The following is a 19,239-nucleotide window of genomic DNA, read 5'->3' as shown; positions in this document are numbered from 1 at the left end:
GCAAAGCAAACGTGATTTATGTTCCCTGCTTTTGTTCAATGTCCTTTAAAACGCCTGCCCTAAAAACAAAAGAAGGCACAGATTAGTAAATGACAAAGTCAGTCTGTCTTTCAGACCAACTTAAGAGCTGCTAAAGCCTCAGATAAACAGCTGAATGGACCAGCAGTGACAGTGACTTTTCCAGAGTGTGATTATAGAGGCTCACCTCTATAAATCAGAATTCAAAATGTATCTATTTCCACCAATTAGCATAAACTGAACTTGTCTGCACTGTATTATAACATTTAAATGCATGCACCTGAACTGGAATCTATTTGATTAGATTGATCCGATTACAAATATCTGTATATAAATGGAAACTATTGGTCTTGTTAAGGGCTTTGAGATAACATTTGTTGAGAATTAGCTTGGCTACATATAGAACCAAACTCGGAGTGAATCAATGTGACGAGTGAACTGAAATGAACATTCACTGCAAATTGATTTCAAGTGGCTCTTAATTTGAGGATTATGGCTACCAGCTAATGAAACTCAAAATTTGTTTTATTGCAGACTAAGAAAAAAAATAAAGCAAAATTATTGCCAGCTTTTTGAACACTACGTCCATATGCTCTTGAGTGCATAGCTGGTCGGAGCTTTTTTTGATTGAATTGGTGCGTCGACACGTTGGAGTGTAGATATGATCTGCCAGCAGTTTGTCCATGGGTGCGTTTTTTTTATGCAACGCATTTTTCTTTCTGATAACTTTCCATAAATAAGGCCGCAGCACACTGAACCAGACGCGGCTCCAGACGAACTTAGCTGGAGGGGCGAGGACAGGGGAGGGTACAGTAAACAGACTTTTAATTTAATCCAAAGACATGAATGTTTATGTAAGCTTTCAAAGAAAATAACCATGTTTATTAATACAAAGTAATCAATAATGATGTGCACAGTGGCATGTAGAAAATGCTGAGTAATTATGACTGAGATCTACATAAGCATTAGCTCATACTTTGCAGATATCCAATTCCTTAATAATGAGCTTTTGTGGTCAACCCTTGAAGATATTCATGACTGCTTGCGGGAAAAGGGTCAATCCAGCTGGTCCCACCCCACATAATGGTGCAGAACATATTATAAATAATCATTTCAGTAATATTCTAATTATCTAAAACTGAATTTTGGGCTCCAGTTAGCTGTAAGCCATATTTATAAACATTTTTATTTTTATTTTGTTTTCTTTAAATGCTTCAAATTTTTGATTTGTAATTCTATTTGGGTTTCACTGTTAACATAACTCCAAAACAAAACCCTTCAAGGATATTCAAAATAGGATCCACCTGCACGGTCCATCCCAGGTCCCCACTGATCACCAGTTGTGTCGTCTGGTCCTAAAGTAAGATATGGAGCCATTTATGAACAATGTCAGCATTTTTGGAAAATAAATTAGTCTCTCTTTGGCTTAATTTCTGTGCTTTAGAATGGGTCAGACTGACCACGTTCTTTTGGCTTTTTCTTTTCTCCCCCCCCTTATGCATAGAAAAGAGGATTGGAGTCAAGTGTCTCACCATGCCCCCTTTTGCATAAGATGCAAAGGACTTTAGAAGACAGGCTAGATAAGAGGGCTTTGAAACTTTAATCCTGTTGTAGTTTGACCGAAGCATCTCATACATTTCGCTAAGAACTCTGGAAATTGTGTCAGCTTCTTGAAAAAGGGGCATAATCTGTCTCCTTTAAATCTGCTTTCTTTCTTTCCGTCGTGCATGAATGCATCTCGCTTTAGATTATACGTGTGGTTATTTGCCTAATCCTCCTTTTCAATTTATTACCACGCATGCACTATTCATGCACTCGTACGACTGTAATGAAGTCCTAACCCAGAGACCCTTCACAGGGTGCCTTCCGCAAAAGGGCACGGATCATGTGTGCGTGATTGGATTACAGACTGCAAAACACTCGTGTTTAACCACAGCAAAGGTTTAAATGTAAGCCATCACACACACAAGTTTGTATTTGAAAGCATTTGATAATTTTTTGCCACCAATATTTGTCATTTTGTCCAGCAGAAGAGATTTTAAATTGGCTTTGCCATTTTTTTTTTCTATACTGCTTTACATTTAAAGGCAAAAAGCTTGAAAGTTAACCAAAATTTCACTTGGTTAACAAGCAGAGACAACTTTAAAAAAAAAGACTGGAAAAAACTACATTGAAGAGATTTACTCCATTGTTGTACTTTAGTGCTGTATAACTTTTAAATTTTATGTTTTATTATAGTTGGAAAATTATAATTTGAGGTAGTTTTTTTTTTAAATACTATAGATTTTGTGTATATGAAGATTATTTTGTTTGTGTAAGCAGTGTTCAGCCACAATAGCAGTAATAGATTTTACATAATCATTTGAGTTTTCATTTACACAACTTTTGCCCAAAACTTTAACCCCCACTACATTTCTTGATTTCTGTGCTTTTGACTTCAAGTTAAGAGAATCGTCGTTCCGGGATGACTGTCGTGATCCTACTTGGAAATGTCATGGCTGAAAAGTAAAAACACAATTTTCTCAAGCCACGCATCTAAACGAGGAGGGCAAAGGCTGCGAAAGATGTTCCCACTCAGGATAATAATCTTTTCCCCCGGAATGAGCTGGAAGTGTACACAGACAGAATTAGTCCAGACAGGAAGGACTAATTGTGCTGGAGGGAGAGGGAAATATAGGGGCCGCTGCAATGAGCTGTGGGACTCCTGCATTTATCTTGGTCTTGCAGAAAGCCCAGCTCAACTGATTTATGTTTGCGTTCCAAATCCATTGCATAAGGCCACTTAACACAGAGTGTGCATGTCTCTCTCAACACACTCCGTTATAAGGTTTAAAGTCCAGCACTTTTTAAAATTTTTCAGGGAGAACAAAAAAAGTACCTACCTGAAGTGAACGGGCGATTAACAGGCTTCTGCAGAAACTTAATGGGAGGCAATGCAGTTTATTAGAGTCAGTCGTGTGTCTGAGCGGGGACACGACTAAAACATAAAAGGCAAGGAGGACTGAGGAGCAGGATTTAAAAACACCGTTTTCTTTTTGTTCTTGAAAAACTGAGTGAAGTTGACCTTCAAATCAGACTAAATTGGTGTCAAACGTTTGTGCAGCAAAAGTTTTCAATTGTGCCGCTAATATTTTAAAGATATCAAGAAATGTTTCCAGAGGACGTTCAAATCAGACAAAATTGGTATCAATCAACTCGACTACGTTTGTGCAGCAAGTTTTTTTTGTTTGTGTTGCTTTGGCTTTGAAGATATTAATGAAAGTTTAAAGGTCATTTTGATTTAGTCAAATTGGCGGGGGAGGGGCTGGTTGACCTTTTGACCTTTAAACTTCCATTAATATCTTCAAAGTAAAGCGGCACAAGCAAAAATTGTTGCTGCACAAATATAGTCGAGTAGATTGACGCCGATTTTGTTTGATTTGTAGAAGGGGCAGCTAGTTGACCTTTTATGACCTCTGGAAGCATTCCTTAATATCTTTAAAATGACAGCGGCACAAATGAAAAGTTTTGCTGCACAAACAGAGCACAAATAGAGGAGTTGTCCTAACCACAAAGAAAGATCACCGTTTTATTATGATTGAATTGATAATAAAGTCTTACATTTGAATTTTCAAGTAAATTATAGATGCACAGTTAAAGTGCAAGTCATGTTGAGTGATAATGAAAAATTTAAATGAAGACAGAGTTTTCCCTATTGAACCGTCAGGATTAGCTACCAAGCGGAAATTGGTCATTTTCACTCAAACACCACTTTATTCATCCTTGCAACAATGAGAACAGCAAGCAGACATATCTGGTGTCTGTGATAACTCAACTATAGCGATCAACGTTTCTCACAGGGAGTCTGGGAACCAACATTAGGGGCGTTACAGACCATCAAAACCTGGAGGAGCTTTCCGTTCTTATCCGAACCTTTCCTAGGTTTTAGTGTGGTGAAAATAGAATAACCTTCACATAAATCTGGCTACAGCTGGAAAACGCAAGGTGGTTTTAGAAACAGAGAAGCTATTTTCTAACATTCCACTAATCGAGTCACACAGGCTGAGATATCTTTTTTATGTGTGTTAATTTTCATGCCCATGGCTTCTAACTAGTAAAAAAAAAAAAAAAGTACATTTTCTTAGAAATTAACAGTCTTACACGGGAACAATTTGATTGATGCGTTATTGCAACATGCCAATGCACCGCTGTGCTACGAAAAACCTTCTTCAGCTGCAATTCATACTTTGTGAATCTCCCCCAGACCATTGAAAGTGGAAAAACTTTGTCATTTACCTTTCCGTTAGGCTTGCATGACACATTAAAGAGCTAGTTTCTTTAGAAATTACCCTATTTGGCTAATAATTGGATTGAATTGCTGAAAAATATTCACTTTTTATTGAGGTTTTGTTTAACTGAGAGGTACCTACAATGCAAGAGCCGGCATGGACAGAAATTGTATACAAAAATTGACTTTTTGTATTGTTTAACGTTAAACTGTTGCCGATGATATGCGGGATGTTTATTTTTCATTAGGCGCCGATTCTATCAATAACAGCTATCCTGTTAGACAGCAGCTATGGTAAAATGTGTAATTTTAAATAAAACGGAAAGAGAGAAAAATAACCACAAATATATATCTATAAACTGAATATTGTAGTTCCAAAAGTCAAATCTTCAAACCGGGGCTTGATAATATTCAACAGTCCCTTGAGCTCTACATCTTGAAACATGCACACACACACCCCCACACACACACTCACACACACACCAATCCCTCCTCAGTAAGTGGTACTTATTTTGGATTCTGGAGTCCCCAAATGGAAAATGCAAGGCAGAACCTCCAGTAATCAGGTCCCTCTTTGAAAGCTGTTCCCGGTTCCGGTTTGGGAGGCAGACGCTCTGATTTAAAGATTAAAGATCGACCTCTCAAAACACTATTAATATGAATGGATCAGCTGAGCTCAAACCTAACCCCTCCCTCCCCCATCCTATTTTAGTTTTATTTACCGCCGTATTCTCTGAAACTCTTTTGAACTCCATTTTTATTCATTTATAAGTTTTACCCCGTATTGTGTAGCCGCTGTTGGGATGCTTGAGCTGCGTGGCGATGCAATCGTTAGCCTGATTGCATTGCAGCAAGAAGGTTTTCGGTTTGAATCCTTACCAGGGGCCTTCTTGCAGGTACGGTTTTATGTGCTCACTGTGCATGTCTCTCTGTGGACTCTCGTCTTTCTGCTGCAGTCCAAAAACAGGCACTTCAGGCTATTTCAAATAAACTCCCCATGGGAGAGAGTGTGTGTGTTGACTTGATCTCTTTAGCATTTATGCCCAATAAGAGCCGAGATGGGCATCAGCCCCCCGGGAGACAAAAGGATTAAGCAGGTGGAGAAACTGAATGGATCTTTTAAATACATAAATCTAGGAGAGGTGAAGTTTTGAGCAAAAGTAGACATAAAAAAAAAAAAAAAATCCAGTGTTTGTAGACGAACTTTAGTCATTGAAACCAGCGTCACCTTTCTGGCATTCATGATCGAGCCGACTGTCGTGCTGCATCGCAAATTCTCTGGAGAAAATATTTTGAATGCTCATTTAGGAGTTGCCGTCACTGCAGTCGCACACCATAAAACCCTGATTACAATGTCCTCCAGAATATTCTTGTGTGCTTTAATGTTAAACAGCGTCTCATGCACCGCCGCAGAACCTCTTATCTCTGTGAAACGCGTAATTTTAGTCTCCGTCTCATATTATGCAAATGCGTTTCAATCCTGGACAACAAATGAGGTGTTTCAGGCAATTCGGGATGAGTGTCGAGAATAAATCTCCGGGATGCAGGCGTTTCAAAACGTGGCACGGTTTCTTGGCATGCACGACACGCACTCAAGGAATGCAGGGAAAAGCCAACGTGCCCAAAAGAAAGCTTTAGAATTCAAGTCGACGTTTTAATAACTTTAAACTATAGCTTAGGATCCTAGTCACATTGTAATGACAGAGCAAGCTCTGTTTCAGTAGAAGGATTTTCACTTCTGACATACCTTGGTGCAGACAAAGTGGTCGGTGGCTCATTAACGCATCTATTAAACTCAGTAATCTGCACTTATGGGTGAGGGGGTTGTATGCAATCATTATTAAAAGAATGAGTGAAACCTTTTAGTGAGGTGCATCCATTCTTGGAGACACCCGTCTGTCAAACAAAATTCTGCCATTCACATCATTTTGCTAATGTCCCTCCGGTTTATTAAATTGTCCCTTGTTGATTCTTTAAGTATCTATATAGTGATGGACAGAAAAGGAGTGGGGCGGGTTGGAAACGAGGCGTTTTCAAAATTATTTTAACAGACGAGCAAAAAAAGGGGGGGAGGGAGTGTACAAAGCTGCTTCTACTTTGACGCTCCTAAATAAAATCCGGTGCAACCTTTTCACAAACAAATATTTGATTGGTAAATAGAGTCCACCTACATTTAATTTAATTCCAGCATGAACGCCCTGTCGTTTGTGGAGATCTCAAAAAGGCCAAGTCAGGCAGATCAGGGATTGATGCAGAGAAGAAGTTGGATAATAAAACCTTTTGATTTTGAGATTTCAATTTGATATATAAAAGGCATTAACTGATCGGCTGGGAAAAGGAGAACATCAATAAGAGAAGCAACCATGGCAACTCTGGATGAGCTACTTTACAGCTCAATTAGGACCACATGACAGGACAATTATAAGTTACGCTCGTTCCAAATCTGGGCTTAATAAGAAAACAGTCGTTGTTGAAACAGTCCTAAGAATTCGTAAAATTTACCGCACACCATGCCAGTGAACATGCGGAGAAAGATACTCTGGTCACATGAGGCCTAAACTGGACTGGTAAGCATATACATGTAAAATGCAATGCGTCACTTAAATCATCCAAATCAATTCTGCCTATTTGCAAAGCCCCAATTAACAACACTTCACAAAAAAGAAAAGAAAAAGGAAAACGAAAAAGGTTAAATACAGGAAAAAAAAGTAAATTCAACCAAATTATACAGAGATTCAGAGTCGATGCTGGTTATAAAACTTAGCAAAGCTCATTCAATCCAAGATAACCTGGCAGAGTTACAGAGTATACAGTGATCCCAAGTGCCTCACACCATAACATCTGGTGACAAGATTGATTCCTGTTAAACAGAAGCGCCATTTGACAGGAAGAAACCGCCAACAGAACCTGGGTCTGTGGGTGAAGTTGTATATTTATAGGCTGCTAAAGCTCTTTCCGTTAGTTCAACACAGACGGGGTCACAAACGGTGTTTCAGATAAACAGGCTTCAATAGATATTATAGATACAGTATTATACATTAAAAAAAGAAAGTAAAGAAGCATTAAGTGGAATAACTGTATGTAGCAAATAGCATGAGTCAGAGTGAGGAAAATCTGTGTCCTCCTGCAACCTCAGACTATTGTGCTGTAGCCAGAGAGACGGCTTGGAATAACCTCTAACTGTAAAATTTCTCAAAAAATAAAAAAGTAAGCTCAGTCTTAAAAACAGACACAGTACTCAGTGAACTGGGAGCTGGATCCAGAAGAGATGAGCCTGATAACCAAGATCTGCCTCCCGTTCTACTTTTAGACGTTCTAGGAAGCAGCAGCCGCCCTGCTGATAGTCTGAGAGCGAACTGCTCACAGTCTGTTGGTAGCGTAAGAAACAATCATGTCTGAGGAAGCTGGATTGTCAAAGGAAAATTTTAGATTATATTCTGGAATTAACAGAAAGCCAATGATCAGAGAAATCAAAACTGCAGAAATATGACCTCTAATTTTCATCAGAAAATAAAAAAAGAAGAAAGTTGTCATCTTCCCAAAGCTAATACAGTATTTAAGTGGTCTGTATTCACCACTTAAAGACAGACCACTCTTCCTGAATCACTCTTGAGAACTCCTGAAAAACTGCTTGATATGGGAATAAACAACATATCCAGGTCAAACATAAGGTTCTTTTGAACATACAGATTACAGATACCCAAGTTAATATCATCCCATAGTACGTTTTCACATTTTTCAAGTTAGGTGGAAATACTTCACCTAACTGATTGAAGTGGGGCTGTTGTAGAATATTGGACAAAAGATGTGTGAAACGGACATGGCAAAACGGCAAGTCCAGAGGCGCCAAATACAAATTCCCAAATTTTCAGATCTCGGTCAAATTTGACAACCGCTGAATCGGTTTCCTTTCACGTAAAAATTGTATGCTACTCTGGGGCGTGACTGTGACAAAGGTGTTAGGAGTTTGTCCAGAGGATTGGTGGTTCAAATCCCTGCTTAGTCTTAGTTGTTGGGCAATACATTTCACTTGCCTGCTGTTGGTGGTTTACCACTATTACTGTGTGAACGCAAATCGGTGAATGACAAATTGTAGTGTGAAGCGCTTTGTGGTCCACCGGACTAAATAAAAAACTCTACAAGTACATTTACCATTTCCTTTGCTGGTGTATCAAACGGAGCGACAGTACATTGATAAGACATTCACGACTGTAGGCTAAGAACATAGACGCTAATCTCAGATGTAAAAATTAAAAAATTTTTAAAAATCTCCATTTAAGATGTTGTTGCATTACATCTGATATCTAAGCTACTTAAATGGGCTTTAAGTGTGCAGAAATGTGCAATCTCAATGAGAAACAAGCTTAGACTCAAATATACTAGTAAAAAAAAAAGAAAGAAGAAAAACATAAAACGTCCTGAAGTCATGCAAAAAAGTAGGCAGTTTGAAAAGTCAGCAGTTTGAAAAAGAGCAGTCACTGATACACAGGCTGTAGCCAGGAGATGACTACCACATGCTGTTTCATGTGCTTTGACCCATCCCTTAAAGTGGTACGGAGCCATTCCCCTGGTTACAAACTGCACTTCACGCCCAGGCTGCCCCGCTTTTTGTGGGCTGCATTTCAACACCCGGAATCTCCAGCTGTCATCCACCTTTGGTTTCTTAACTTCAACTCACGATCTTATTTTTTTTTTTTTTTAAACAAAGCCTTTTATCCTCTCATACGCGACACAGTTCCTGCCGTCCCTCTTCTGGGACAACAAACTAATTAGTAATTAAAATGCTCATGGTCAATTGGGCAAATTATTGCACAGTATGCCACACCTGAGAGGGAGGTAGGAAATTAAACTATTAAAAAAAAAAGAAAAAGAAAAGAAAGCTTGTGTGTATGCATGCTAAAGGTATCAGGGAGGGAAAAAAAAAAATATCATCATTTACGGCGTTCTACAGGAGTAAAGAGCCATCCGAAGTATTTACAAGGAACTGCAAACCACACTATTTACTTGAACATAAAAGCTTGCAGACATTTTTATTTTTTTACAGCTGTGATCCAGGCAAAGCCCTCCAGTGACCAGGTGTTTTCAGACTTATGCAGCTGTTGAGAGCAAAAGCATCCATCAATCAGCGGGGGGGCGATGTTCAAGCAGCCGTGGCGAGCCGTGGCGAGCCCTGGGATCACAGGCTGCATGTTTGATGTCCACCTTAGGTCATTAGCGTGCTCGTCACCCTGTAGTTATCGAGAGTATTTCTTTAACCATATCAGCTGATGACGTATATATCCTTTAAGGAGCGTTATGCCTTCTTGAAGTTTATCCAAAACAACATGGCATGCAGTTTATTTTACTTCTCTTTAAAAGTAAGTTTTACATGGAGGCACACACACACACACACACACACACGTACGCACAGAGAGAGTAAACCTGCACATGTGTTTACTGTACTGCCGGAGACATTCCATCTCCGGTTGGCGAGCTCCACCGCCCAGAGGCATGAGCACAACACCGACAGTCAGAGGGGATCAAGCTGGTGAATGATTAGGAACAGTCCCCTGGCAGTCCTGTTCCTTTCTGTGGTAAACACAGCATTTAGAGCAATTAAGCTAATAATTTGACAGCGTCAACCTTTGCACTTTGCCCACAGTTCTGCTTTTTTTTTTTTTAGTTTTTCCTATTTTTTTCCCCCCTCTCTCTCTCTTTGGTTATTTCCTCTCGCAGCACATCTTGCTGTCAAAAAGTTTATAAAAGCAGCTGAAACATAGGAAGAAAAAAAATACAAGGAGTGCGAAATGACAGTTTCACACAGAGCCATGCCATGTACTGTATGTAAATGACCGCGGTATCAGATTGCGAAAATAAACGTTTATTTTTCTTATTCCCCACCACTCACCGTCTGTGGCTTTTATGAGAGTGTGGCCTGCCAAGTGGGAGCCAGGGCAGAGGAGAGTGGCTCCAAAGTCACACAAAAGAAGCTTGCAAAAGTATTTGTACTCCTGGAAATGTGATATTTTGTCACATTATGCCAGCAAACTTCGATGCATTGTTCTTTTTTTTTGTTGCAACTTTTCGATTTTATGCAACAGAACCTCACAAAGAGGCATGCATTCATGAAATGGAAACAATTGTATCAAGGGTGGTGTGATTATACATTACACCCACTTTTTTTGATACATAAAATCCAGTCCAAGCAGTTGAAATAAGTTCATTTCAGTATGAATGTGAATGTTCTTTAAAGAACTCGCAGGACAGTTTGGAGAACATTAGTGAAGTTCATGAATACCAACACAAGAACGGGGTTTGGTTGTGCCGAACTTAGAAAATCTCAAACTAGAGTGTTCTTATCGCTACTTAAAACTGTAACCTCACACAGACCAGGAGAGCATTGATCAGAAAAGGTGCCAACAGGCCCAAGGCAATGATGGCAGTGCTGCAACTCATGAGGGAAACTCGGCTGACAAGACAAGCTGTTAAATGTGCACAGTTGTGCCAACAGGCTGGTTCACATTTTTTGTCACTGGCCAGATAGGAGACAGAAAAATGTGGGAAAAGGTGCAGAAGGTGCAGCAGAATAACGTCAAATTTTCAGAGCTTTCTTAATCGATGGGGGGAGGGAGAAGGAACAAATAAACTTTCCTAAACTGACTGGTGCGTCCCAGGAATATGTCCTCCTGGGACGAATAGCGCTGCGGCTCAGAGAGTGACAGACAGACAGAGAGATTTTTTTTCCAGAGTACTCGAATCGTAACAATAATCGATAGAGTACTCGATTACTAAAATATTCGTCAACAGCCCTAGAAGACAGATTCAGCTAACCTGGGAGAAAACCGTTAAAAGTTTGCAAACATTCACCTTCCAGCCAAACAATGACGCTAAACATACAGCCAGCACTCAAACAGACGATTTTGATCACAGCATAATCATGACAAGGTCATGTGTTAGAATGACCTGGTCCAAGTCAAAAATCCAAGTTAAACTGATATTCGCAGTTGCTCTTCATCCAATTTTACCAAGCTGCAGTTATTTTGCAAAGAGAAAGAATGTGGTCCTCCAGATGTCCAAAACCAACGCATTCAACAAAAGCCGTGCAACTGTGATCACACTGTAGGACGGTTCTACCAAAGTTACTCACTAAAGTGAAAATGATTAAAAATGCAGGGCAGACTTTGAAAGCCGTGCAATAAAGCTCTATTTTATGTTGGTCTGTCGTATAAAACCCCATTAAAACGTAGTTAGGAGATGACAAAATGTGGAAAAAGTTCAAGGGTTATGTTTCTGCAAGATTCTGCAGGTGTGGCAGGACGTTTCTGAACCGTGAGCAAAAGTCTTGCTTCTACGTCTCTATTGTGAAGGAGTCTCGGGTTGCATTCCTGGTGCAGTGCCAGAAATATTGCAGCACTCATCGATACTCTAAATCCCAGCTGCACATTTCTACCATCTTCCAATTTTCTGCACCAAGAAATACTCAGAAGGTTAACGGCAGAACGAGCAGATCTAAAAACCTCTTACATTGATTTTACTTTTATCCACAATCATGAAAGGAAAGAGAAAAAAAAAAAACTCAATGCTGGCACAAATTATTTCATTAAGCAGTTATTGTCAACACCCTAAATGGCTTTTCTTAGCCCTGAAGCTTCACTTAGTCCTCATAATGCACACACACACACAAAAAAAGTACTGCCAGTTAATTTGAACATTCATGGCACATGAGGAGTTTCTGTTGTTCATGGAGGCTTTGTCCTCAATAAAGCTTTAGTGCCTTCAGCTGAGCACTCGAGCGGCCTTCTCGCAGACGGTCCTGGGTGAAATATGGACCTCACACAAACCCATACACCCATAAATCCCCAAAGCACACAAACACAGCCACAGAGTAATGTGACCCTCTGTATATCACAAGAACCAACAAGGCTCTAATGCTCACTAAGAACACAGAGAAACGCTCGAGCCTCATACAAAATATATAAACTGCCTAAACTACATGCTGACATGCACGCTCACTTATTTCCCCAATTCAGTTTTTTGCTGGTAAAGTCCCACATGGTAGAAGTGAAGCCAGACAGACTCCTGTAGCATCTTGAGATATCCATAGAGCTGCAGTCCCTGAAGGACAGCTCTCTTTACAAATCTGACTTCTAAGCAACCAAAAAAAAAAAAAAAAGTTGTTCAACACCTTCACATAGCTAGCCTGAAAAAAGAAAAAGAGAAAAGTAAATGTAAAATCCACTTTTTGAGGTTCATATCATGCTATCCCCTCATCAAGTGTTGCTTTGATCCATTCATGTTTGAAAATCCGTGAATCCCTGTTGGCAGCCACTATGGGGTACCTAGACCTAAATGCGTGCTCATAAAATGATGAGCTCACCTTCCCCCACACCATCTCCACTCGGCTCCTTCAGACTAGCAGCAGTGACTAGCGAACTCCGTGAATCTGCTGAGCTCACATTACTTCTGAGTTCAGCGCTCCTAAGAACGGTTGTAAAGGGCGTCAATGGGCAGCATGGAGAGCATTGTTGTGATGACATGCTAAAGGGAGCGTGTCGGAAAGGGTAGGAGGTTCTTAAAGAGACAGGCCAATTTCAAAGCATCAGATATGGTAATGATGCAAAGGAAAACATGTCGTCCTTTGCATTTGAAGTGCTATAAAATGGAACAATGTCACTGAAAAACACAAAACACCCTGCTTTAATATTTAGATTCATAAACACAGTGCTATATCATATTTCAAGAGGGTTTTTTTGTTGATTTTGCACATTTTGGCTTGCAGCAACTGAAAGCTCAAAGTGCTCTTTCTCAGAAATGCAGGTATTCCAGCCTGCAGTCCACACCGTAAAGTATTTGCACTCAGTGCTTCGTCTGAGGCTCCTTTTGCATAAGTTACAACGACGTAAAGGTGACCATCGCGTGGCTCTACTGAGAGGCTATGGAAGTCCAGCTTGCTGTAATTGTGGCCTTTAGCTTGTCTGCATTGTCGGATCCACTTCCTCTGTCTTTTTCTTGACAATACAGCAAAGATTCTGACTCCCCACCCAAAACATGGAAACTTCTCAGACTGTGGAAATTTGCACTTGACGTTAAGCAATTTGGATTCCATGCCTCTCCACTCTTCCTCCAAACATTTGTGGCTTCTGCTCACAATCAAGTGAAAGGTCTCAACCTCCAGTCCTCAGGGGACGTTGTCCTGTATCTTACAGCGGCTTTTTGCTTCAAAACACAAGAATCAAATTATCAGCAGGAACTTTTTTCTGTGTCGAGGGAAAAAAAAATACTTGCCAAGCATATTCAGGTGTGGAGGACCAGGGCCATGTCGAAGTGGTTCAGGAAAACCAGCTGTTGAGGAGTTTAATCTCGCTTTCTTAAAGCTATGGTTGCAAGTTTATTTTTTTCTTCCATCTAACTTTATTACGCTTGAGTACATCACTCTACAAGCAGCATGCTTCCTTAGAAACAATCTTTTGTGGCTTCCTTTGTTGAAGATATCAATGACCCTGCTGGACAACCGTCAATGCAGCAGCACACATGATGGTGTAGGTCACAAAAGAAGAGAATAATGCTTCACATATACAGTACAGACCAAATGTTTGGACACACCTTTTAATTCAATGAGTTTCCTTTATTTTCATGACTATTGACATTGTAGATTCACACTGAAGGCATCAAAACTATGAATAACACATGTGGAAATATGCACTAAACAAAACAGTGTAAAACAACTGAAAATACCCCTTATATTCTAGTTTCTTCAAAGTAGCAACCTTTTGCTGTGATTACTGCTTTGCACACACTCTGCATTTTCTTGATGAGCTTCAAGAGGTCGTCACCTGAAATGGTTTTCACTTCATAGGTCAACCTGCCCTGTCAGGGTAATAAGAGGGATTTCTTGCCTTATAAATAGTCGTGAAAATAAAGAAAACCCATTGAATTAGAAGGTGTGTCCAACATTTGGTCTGTACTGTACCTCTCTTAATGAAGCTCAGTTTCACATGGGTTATTTCCTAACTCCTAATTGTCAACAACAACAACAAAAAAAGCCTCAGTGAAAATCTTTTCAAATATTGTCGCCAAGTTGCTTTTATCTCGATCGATTCATGCAGGTTCCAGACCTTTGAGGATGACCTCCAAGTCGTCCCGTAATATGTCGAACGTGCTGTATCTGGAGCTGGTCTCTGGGATGATGTTCTTTTTCAGCCATCCTCCACAGGCATATTGATAGAAGTTGTCACAAGGATCCACGGTAGCATCCATGTTCTCAATGAGGCGAGACGCTGCAGGAAATTGGGAGGGGAAAAGAACGTCCTGAACAAGTGTGAAATAGTTGAGCTGGAAGAAGCCCCATCAAATTATGCAGATGAAATACAATTTAGTTCTGCTAGGACTGTAATAAAACTTACAAAGAGAGAGCACTGGAAGGCAGGGAAATAAATTGGTGAACAACAAAGCAGAAGCAAGACAGAAGAACATAATGAAGGTCTAGCTGATGAGAAAGAAGTCTGAGCATTGACAAGAGTAGCCACGCTTCATTTCATACAGGTGTGTGGCAAGACATGGGTGTTCCAGACAAAAGGCCTGTCAAAATAAAACAGGAAGTCGCCTCAATTAAGACAGTGAAAGTCAAAAACTCCAAATGAAAACTCCACACATGAAAAAAAAAAAAATTATCAGTCCAACATCACAGGTCGAAACAAGTTAAACTTTTAATGAGGTCTTTTTCAACAACTACTTACGGCTACCTGATTAAAGATGCTCCAATGTCACTAATTAATACTCTGACATTCTGGGAAATATGTTTAATCATCTTACACCAAAGTGTTCAAAGAGAAGATTAGCTAAGAACCTGTTGAAGGATGAAGGCTGCAGCTGATTAACTGAATGCTAGAAAAAGGAAAGCATCTAAAACGCTCTGATTACAGTGATCTAATCCTCCTGCAAAGCTAAAGGGCCAAAACGCTAACTTCAGATACTAACACAAAACTTAATGTGTTTAATCCTCACTGGAAAGTGAGGTGAAATTATTTAAGCTGGGGATAAAGGCTCAAACAATTTATTGAGGTTGTTTTGATTATTTTCACTGATTTAAATAAATAAAATGCGCAGTGAGCACCCAGAAGTTTGCACTGAGTCAGGCTACTTTTGCAAAGCCTGTTGCAAGGCAAGAGCTATTTAGTAAAGCCGAGTCGTAGGTCTTACAATGTAAGTGGAAACTAAACAGTTTGAACTTTTAACTAGAGAAATTGGGAAATATTTTTTGTGGAGCACCTGCTTATAAAGCTTTGTAAAATATTTTCTGCCGGGGCGTGTTGTGGTGGCGCAGGGGGTTAGCACGTCCCACGTTTGGAGGCCGTAGTCCTCGACGCGGATGTCGTGGGTTCAACTCCTGGTCCTGACGACCTTTGCCACATGTCCACTCTGCCTACTGTCACAAAAATACGAGCCACTAGCGCCGCAAAAACTCTTCGGAGAAAAAAAAATAAAAAAATATTTTCTGCCAAGAAATAATTGACAGTACCACAACGAAAAATATTTAAATGGATTTTTTTTTTCCTCCCCCCCTCACCCCTCTTCTGTTTAGGTGCCATTCCCAGACAAGTAAAATCTTAACATTAGCAAAGATAAAACAGCGTAGCGGCAGTAATTAGGTTTTGTTCAGGCACCAGCAGTGAAGGTATGTTCGCTTTTTTTTCTTTTTTTTTTTTAAGCAGCAATTAAATTACAGACGGCTGCTCACTCGGAGATCCCTTGTGACAAGGCTGTCTATCAAATCTGACTGAATTGGGACACCGACACTGCAGAAATGCTGCCGAAATAAATTGGCATCTGTTGCTGAAAACTGGCACCAAAGATGTTCATCTCTTACTTATTGTTGTCGTTTTCATTTCCCTGCCAACACATTGTTCTCCCAGCGCACAATGTGGGTCTGAGGAGGAGACGCGGCGATTAAGCACTTTGTCGTCGTGGATACGATTGCAGGAAGGATAGGAGGTGCTGCTTTATCAAATGAAATGCTGGGATAATGGATAATATCAGTTACATTTGCACCAGTTGGACAGTGAGAATAAGAGAAAAAAATATATATTTGACAAAGGTTCCCTTCTGCTCTGTCATAGTGTCTTCCCCATCACCAGACTATGTGTATTTTATGCATATCTTTAAACATTTCCGACTTTTAACCAGCCTTTCCAAGGCGTTTTGGAACCATTCATTTTTCTGCTGAATAACCCTCATATCAAACATTTATCAGGAAATTCGCTTTAATGATTTTCTGCCCGTCACGGTTCTATTAATTGTACAAAGTCATCCAGCTCCGAAAGCAGACTACCGCCATGTTTGGTTGATAAATTGATGGGGGTTTTTTTTGTTTTGTTTTGTTTTTTGGAAAATGGTGTGCTGCTTTTACAGAAGATAGAACAAGACAGACAAGTTCCACCTCTGCTACGTCAGTTACACAAAATCTAAACTTTTTGGCATGGGGGCCAAAAATGCCAAGTTGAAAGACACAAAACTTTTAGTGTATTTTCTTTTAAATTCTAAATTTATTTTACCTGCTAAATAAACAATGCTAACAAAAGACACTTTTTTTGAACAATTCCCCCCACCCCCTCAATAAAAAAAGCGAAGCAGTGGGATTTATTTGACGAGAGAGCAGTAAATCAACGTAGTTGTAAAACAAAGAGAGAGGGGAAAAAAAAATAAGTCTTGCTAGTGGGACAGATGAAACAAGAAATTGTGAAGTCAATTTTTCAGGTTGATCGATTGTTTTTCTAGATTTATTTGGTGTGTTTTCAGCAACAACAACAGGATGCGGCTTACTTTTGTTGTATTTTGCCAAGTTCATTAAATGGCAAAACGAGTCTGTATCTTAATGCGACGCGCTGGATATTTTTTGCTCCCTAATAACATTTAATGTATTAGTCTTTAATACATTAAATTCAATCAGTTTGTATTTACCGTATTATTTTTAAACGTGGACCTGCATCAACTTGTTTATCAAGGATGCAAATAATTTTCAACATGACATGTTTTTAACTAAATGTACATAGTAGAAAGATTCATATTTTTTTCTAAACCTAATCTCATTGTATATTAATTTATTGTTTTTTGAGATATGTCCGTTTCCTATAAGAAACAAACTTCTTGGTTGAATTAAGATTCCTATATGTAGTGGGGCTGATCAGATTTGTTTTATTGTGGTTTTGACTGAAAGAGAACGTGTCTCATTCGAAGAGGCCATTTTCAGTGAGCATGTCTAAAATGCTTCTGCAGCAGCACTCACTTCTCCCAGGCCGGCTCCCTCTGGGAGAAGTCAAAGCCTTCAGGATGAAACAATAGAGAGAGAAAAACAAACAAACACCAGCTGCTTACCTGACTGCGTGCAGTCGGCTGTGGTGCAGATTTCATCTGCAAGAGAACGTGAAACACGTTTCCTTTACTCAGTGGGTTTTTCAGCACTCAAGTCGTCATTGTGTCTAAATCAGTTCCTCCTTTTCTGCTCTTCTTCTGCATTTCTTTTTGTTAATGAATTTGTTGCACATGCGTAACAAAACTCCTCTCAAGTGAGACATTCTCTCTGCCAGAAATGCGTCAATCAAGTGACACTTGGATGCGCCGACAGATCAGCAGATTGCAATCTGACCTTTAATGCGGCGCTTTGTGGGTTATACGACTCAGCGCACATAAAGTAAACACAGCTGAGTGTAAACATGGCTGCAAGCATAGCCAAGCCGTTCAGTGTTCATTTCCCTGACAAAGCAGCTTACACGTTAATAAAGCACATGGCTGCAAAAATTAATAATGGCTCAACACGGCCACAAAAGCCAGACGAACTCCATCAAACTTAATTGGATGACCTTTTCTGTCAGGATTCTGCCATCAAGACCTACTGAACTTTGTCAATAATTAATCTATAGGTCACCTGCCTGTGATAACTCAAACCCCATTTAACTGCCTATTTTAAAGCAGAAGCATGAAGGAGTGAAACCTAAGATCTGACATTGAACTAAAACAAATAAAAGGCTTCAGCCTTGCTTCTCAATTCTCCATTTTTCTTCATACATCACTCCTTTTTGAAAAAAAAAAATCCAAGAACATTTTCTTGGAAATATGCAGTTCCTAGAATCAAGCCTTCATGTAGAAATTTGAGAGTGTTTTTGAGTCATGAAAACCTTTTTACGGGGACCTTTGAACACGTATGCATATTTTTCTTTTTTTTATTCTGTGCCAGAGACTGTATTGAAGCACAGTGGATAAAAGCTCACAGAACAAGTGTCTTGTATCTGAGCAAAGGGCAGCACTTGTGCACGCTCTTTTGTGCTTACCGCTAACCATGAAGTGAAACCTAATGAACGTCTCTAACAAAATCCTTTTGGCTAGATGATTCACTTGTTTTCCTTACACAGTTCTTGTTGTTTGAGTTTGTTAAAGGCAAGAAAAAAAAAAACACATAAAAACATGTCAGCATCAGTGCTAAGCCTCAATTAGGACACTCACCAGTCTTCTGGGTGGCAAACAGGATGACGAGGGCAACAATGACGATGAACAGCAGAGAGACGATGGTAATGAGGCCAATTTCCAGAGAGGTCCAACGGGGCTTCTTTGCCGATTTTGGAGTATTGGTCTCTGTCATTCTCAGGTCTCCTCTTTCACCAGCCGGCTGTATCAACTCACCTAATGGGGGGGATAAACCATTAGTCAATTCATCAACTAAGCTCTTCCAGTCACAGCTTCCCGTTACTCTTACTGAATAAGATCCTGTTTTCTCTAGAACCACTAGCCATCAGTTTCCAAAAATCCAAAGAAGCTCAATAGAAGGGCCTCGATGCCTCCAGCAGACACCATGAGACCGTAACTAAATGGCGAGGTCACCATCACTGTGGTAACCCAAAATATGGATGGGAACAAAGACAAACCGGGACTTCAGGGTGGATTTCCACTTGCTGACTGGGTGATATGTGGTCTGACCTCTATTT

At 39.9% G+C, this 19,239-nt stretch overlaps 1 protein-coding gene across 6 annotated transcripts in view; it reads right to left on the bottom strand.

The window, feature by feature from the left end:
• Positions 1-19,239, bottom strand: part of LOC114161465 (neprilysin) — a 64,834-nt gene that overhangs the window by 29,315 nt on the left and 16,280 nt on the right. For 4 of the 6 annotated variants that reach the window (XM_028044750.1, XM_028044748.1, XM_028044751.1 and 1 more), the window contains exons 2-4: positions 18,761-18,937; positions 17,636-17,671; positions 14,380-14,541 (exon numbers count right to left, since the gene is read on the bottom strand). In XM_028044750.1, coding sequence (XP_027900551.1) covers positions 14,380-14,541; positions 17,636-17,671; positions 18,761-18,937 — 375 coding nt within the window. Of the gene's footprint in view, positions 1-14,379; positions 14,542-14,667; positions 14,795-17,635; positions 17,672-18,760; positions 18,938-19,010; positions 19,217-19,239 lie in introns of those variants that run through there. The other 2 variants (XM_028044749.1, XM_028044753.1) reach the window with 2 other exon arrangements.

Source organism: Xiphophorus couchianus, chromosome 18 (assembly GCF_001444195.1).
Source record: "Xiphophorus couchianus chromosome 18, X_couchianus-1.0, whole genome shotgun sequence".
In the NCBI taxonomy this organism is placed as follows: Eukaryota; Metazoa; Chordata; class Actinopteri; order Cyprinodontiformes; family Poeciliidae; genus Xiphophorus; species Xiphophorus couchianus.
This window is presented reverse-complemented; position numbering and strand designations above follow the sequence as displayed.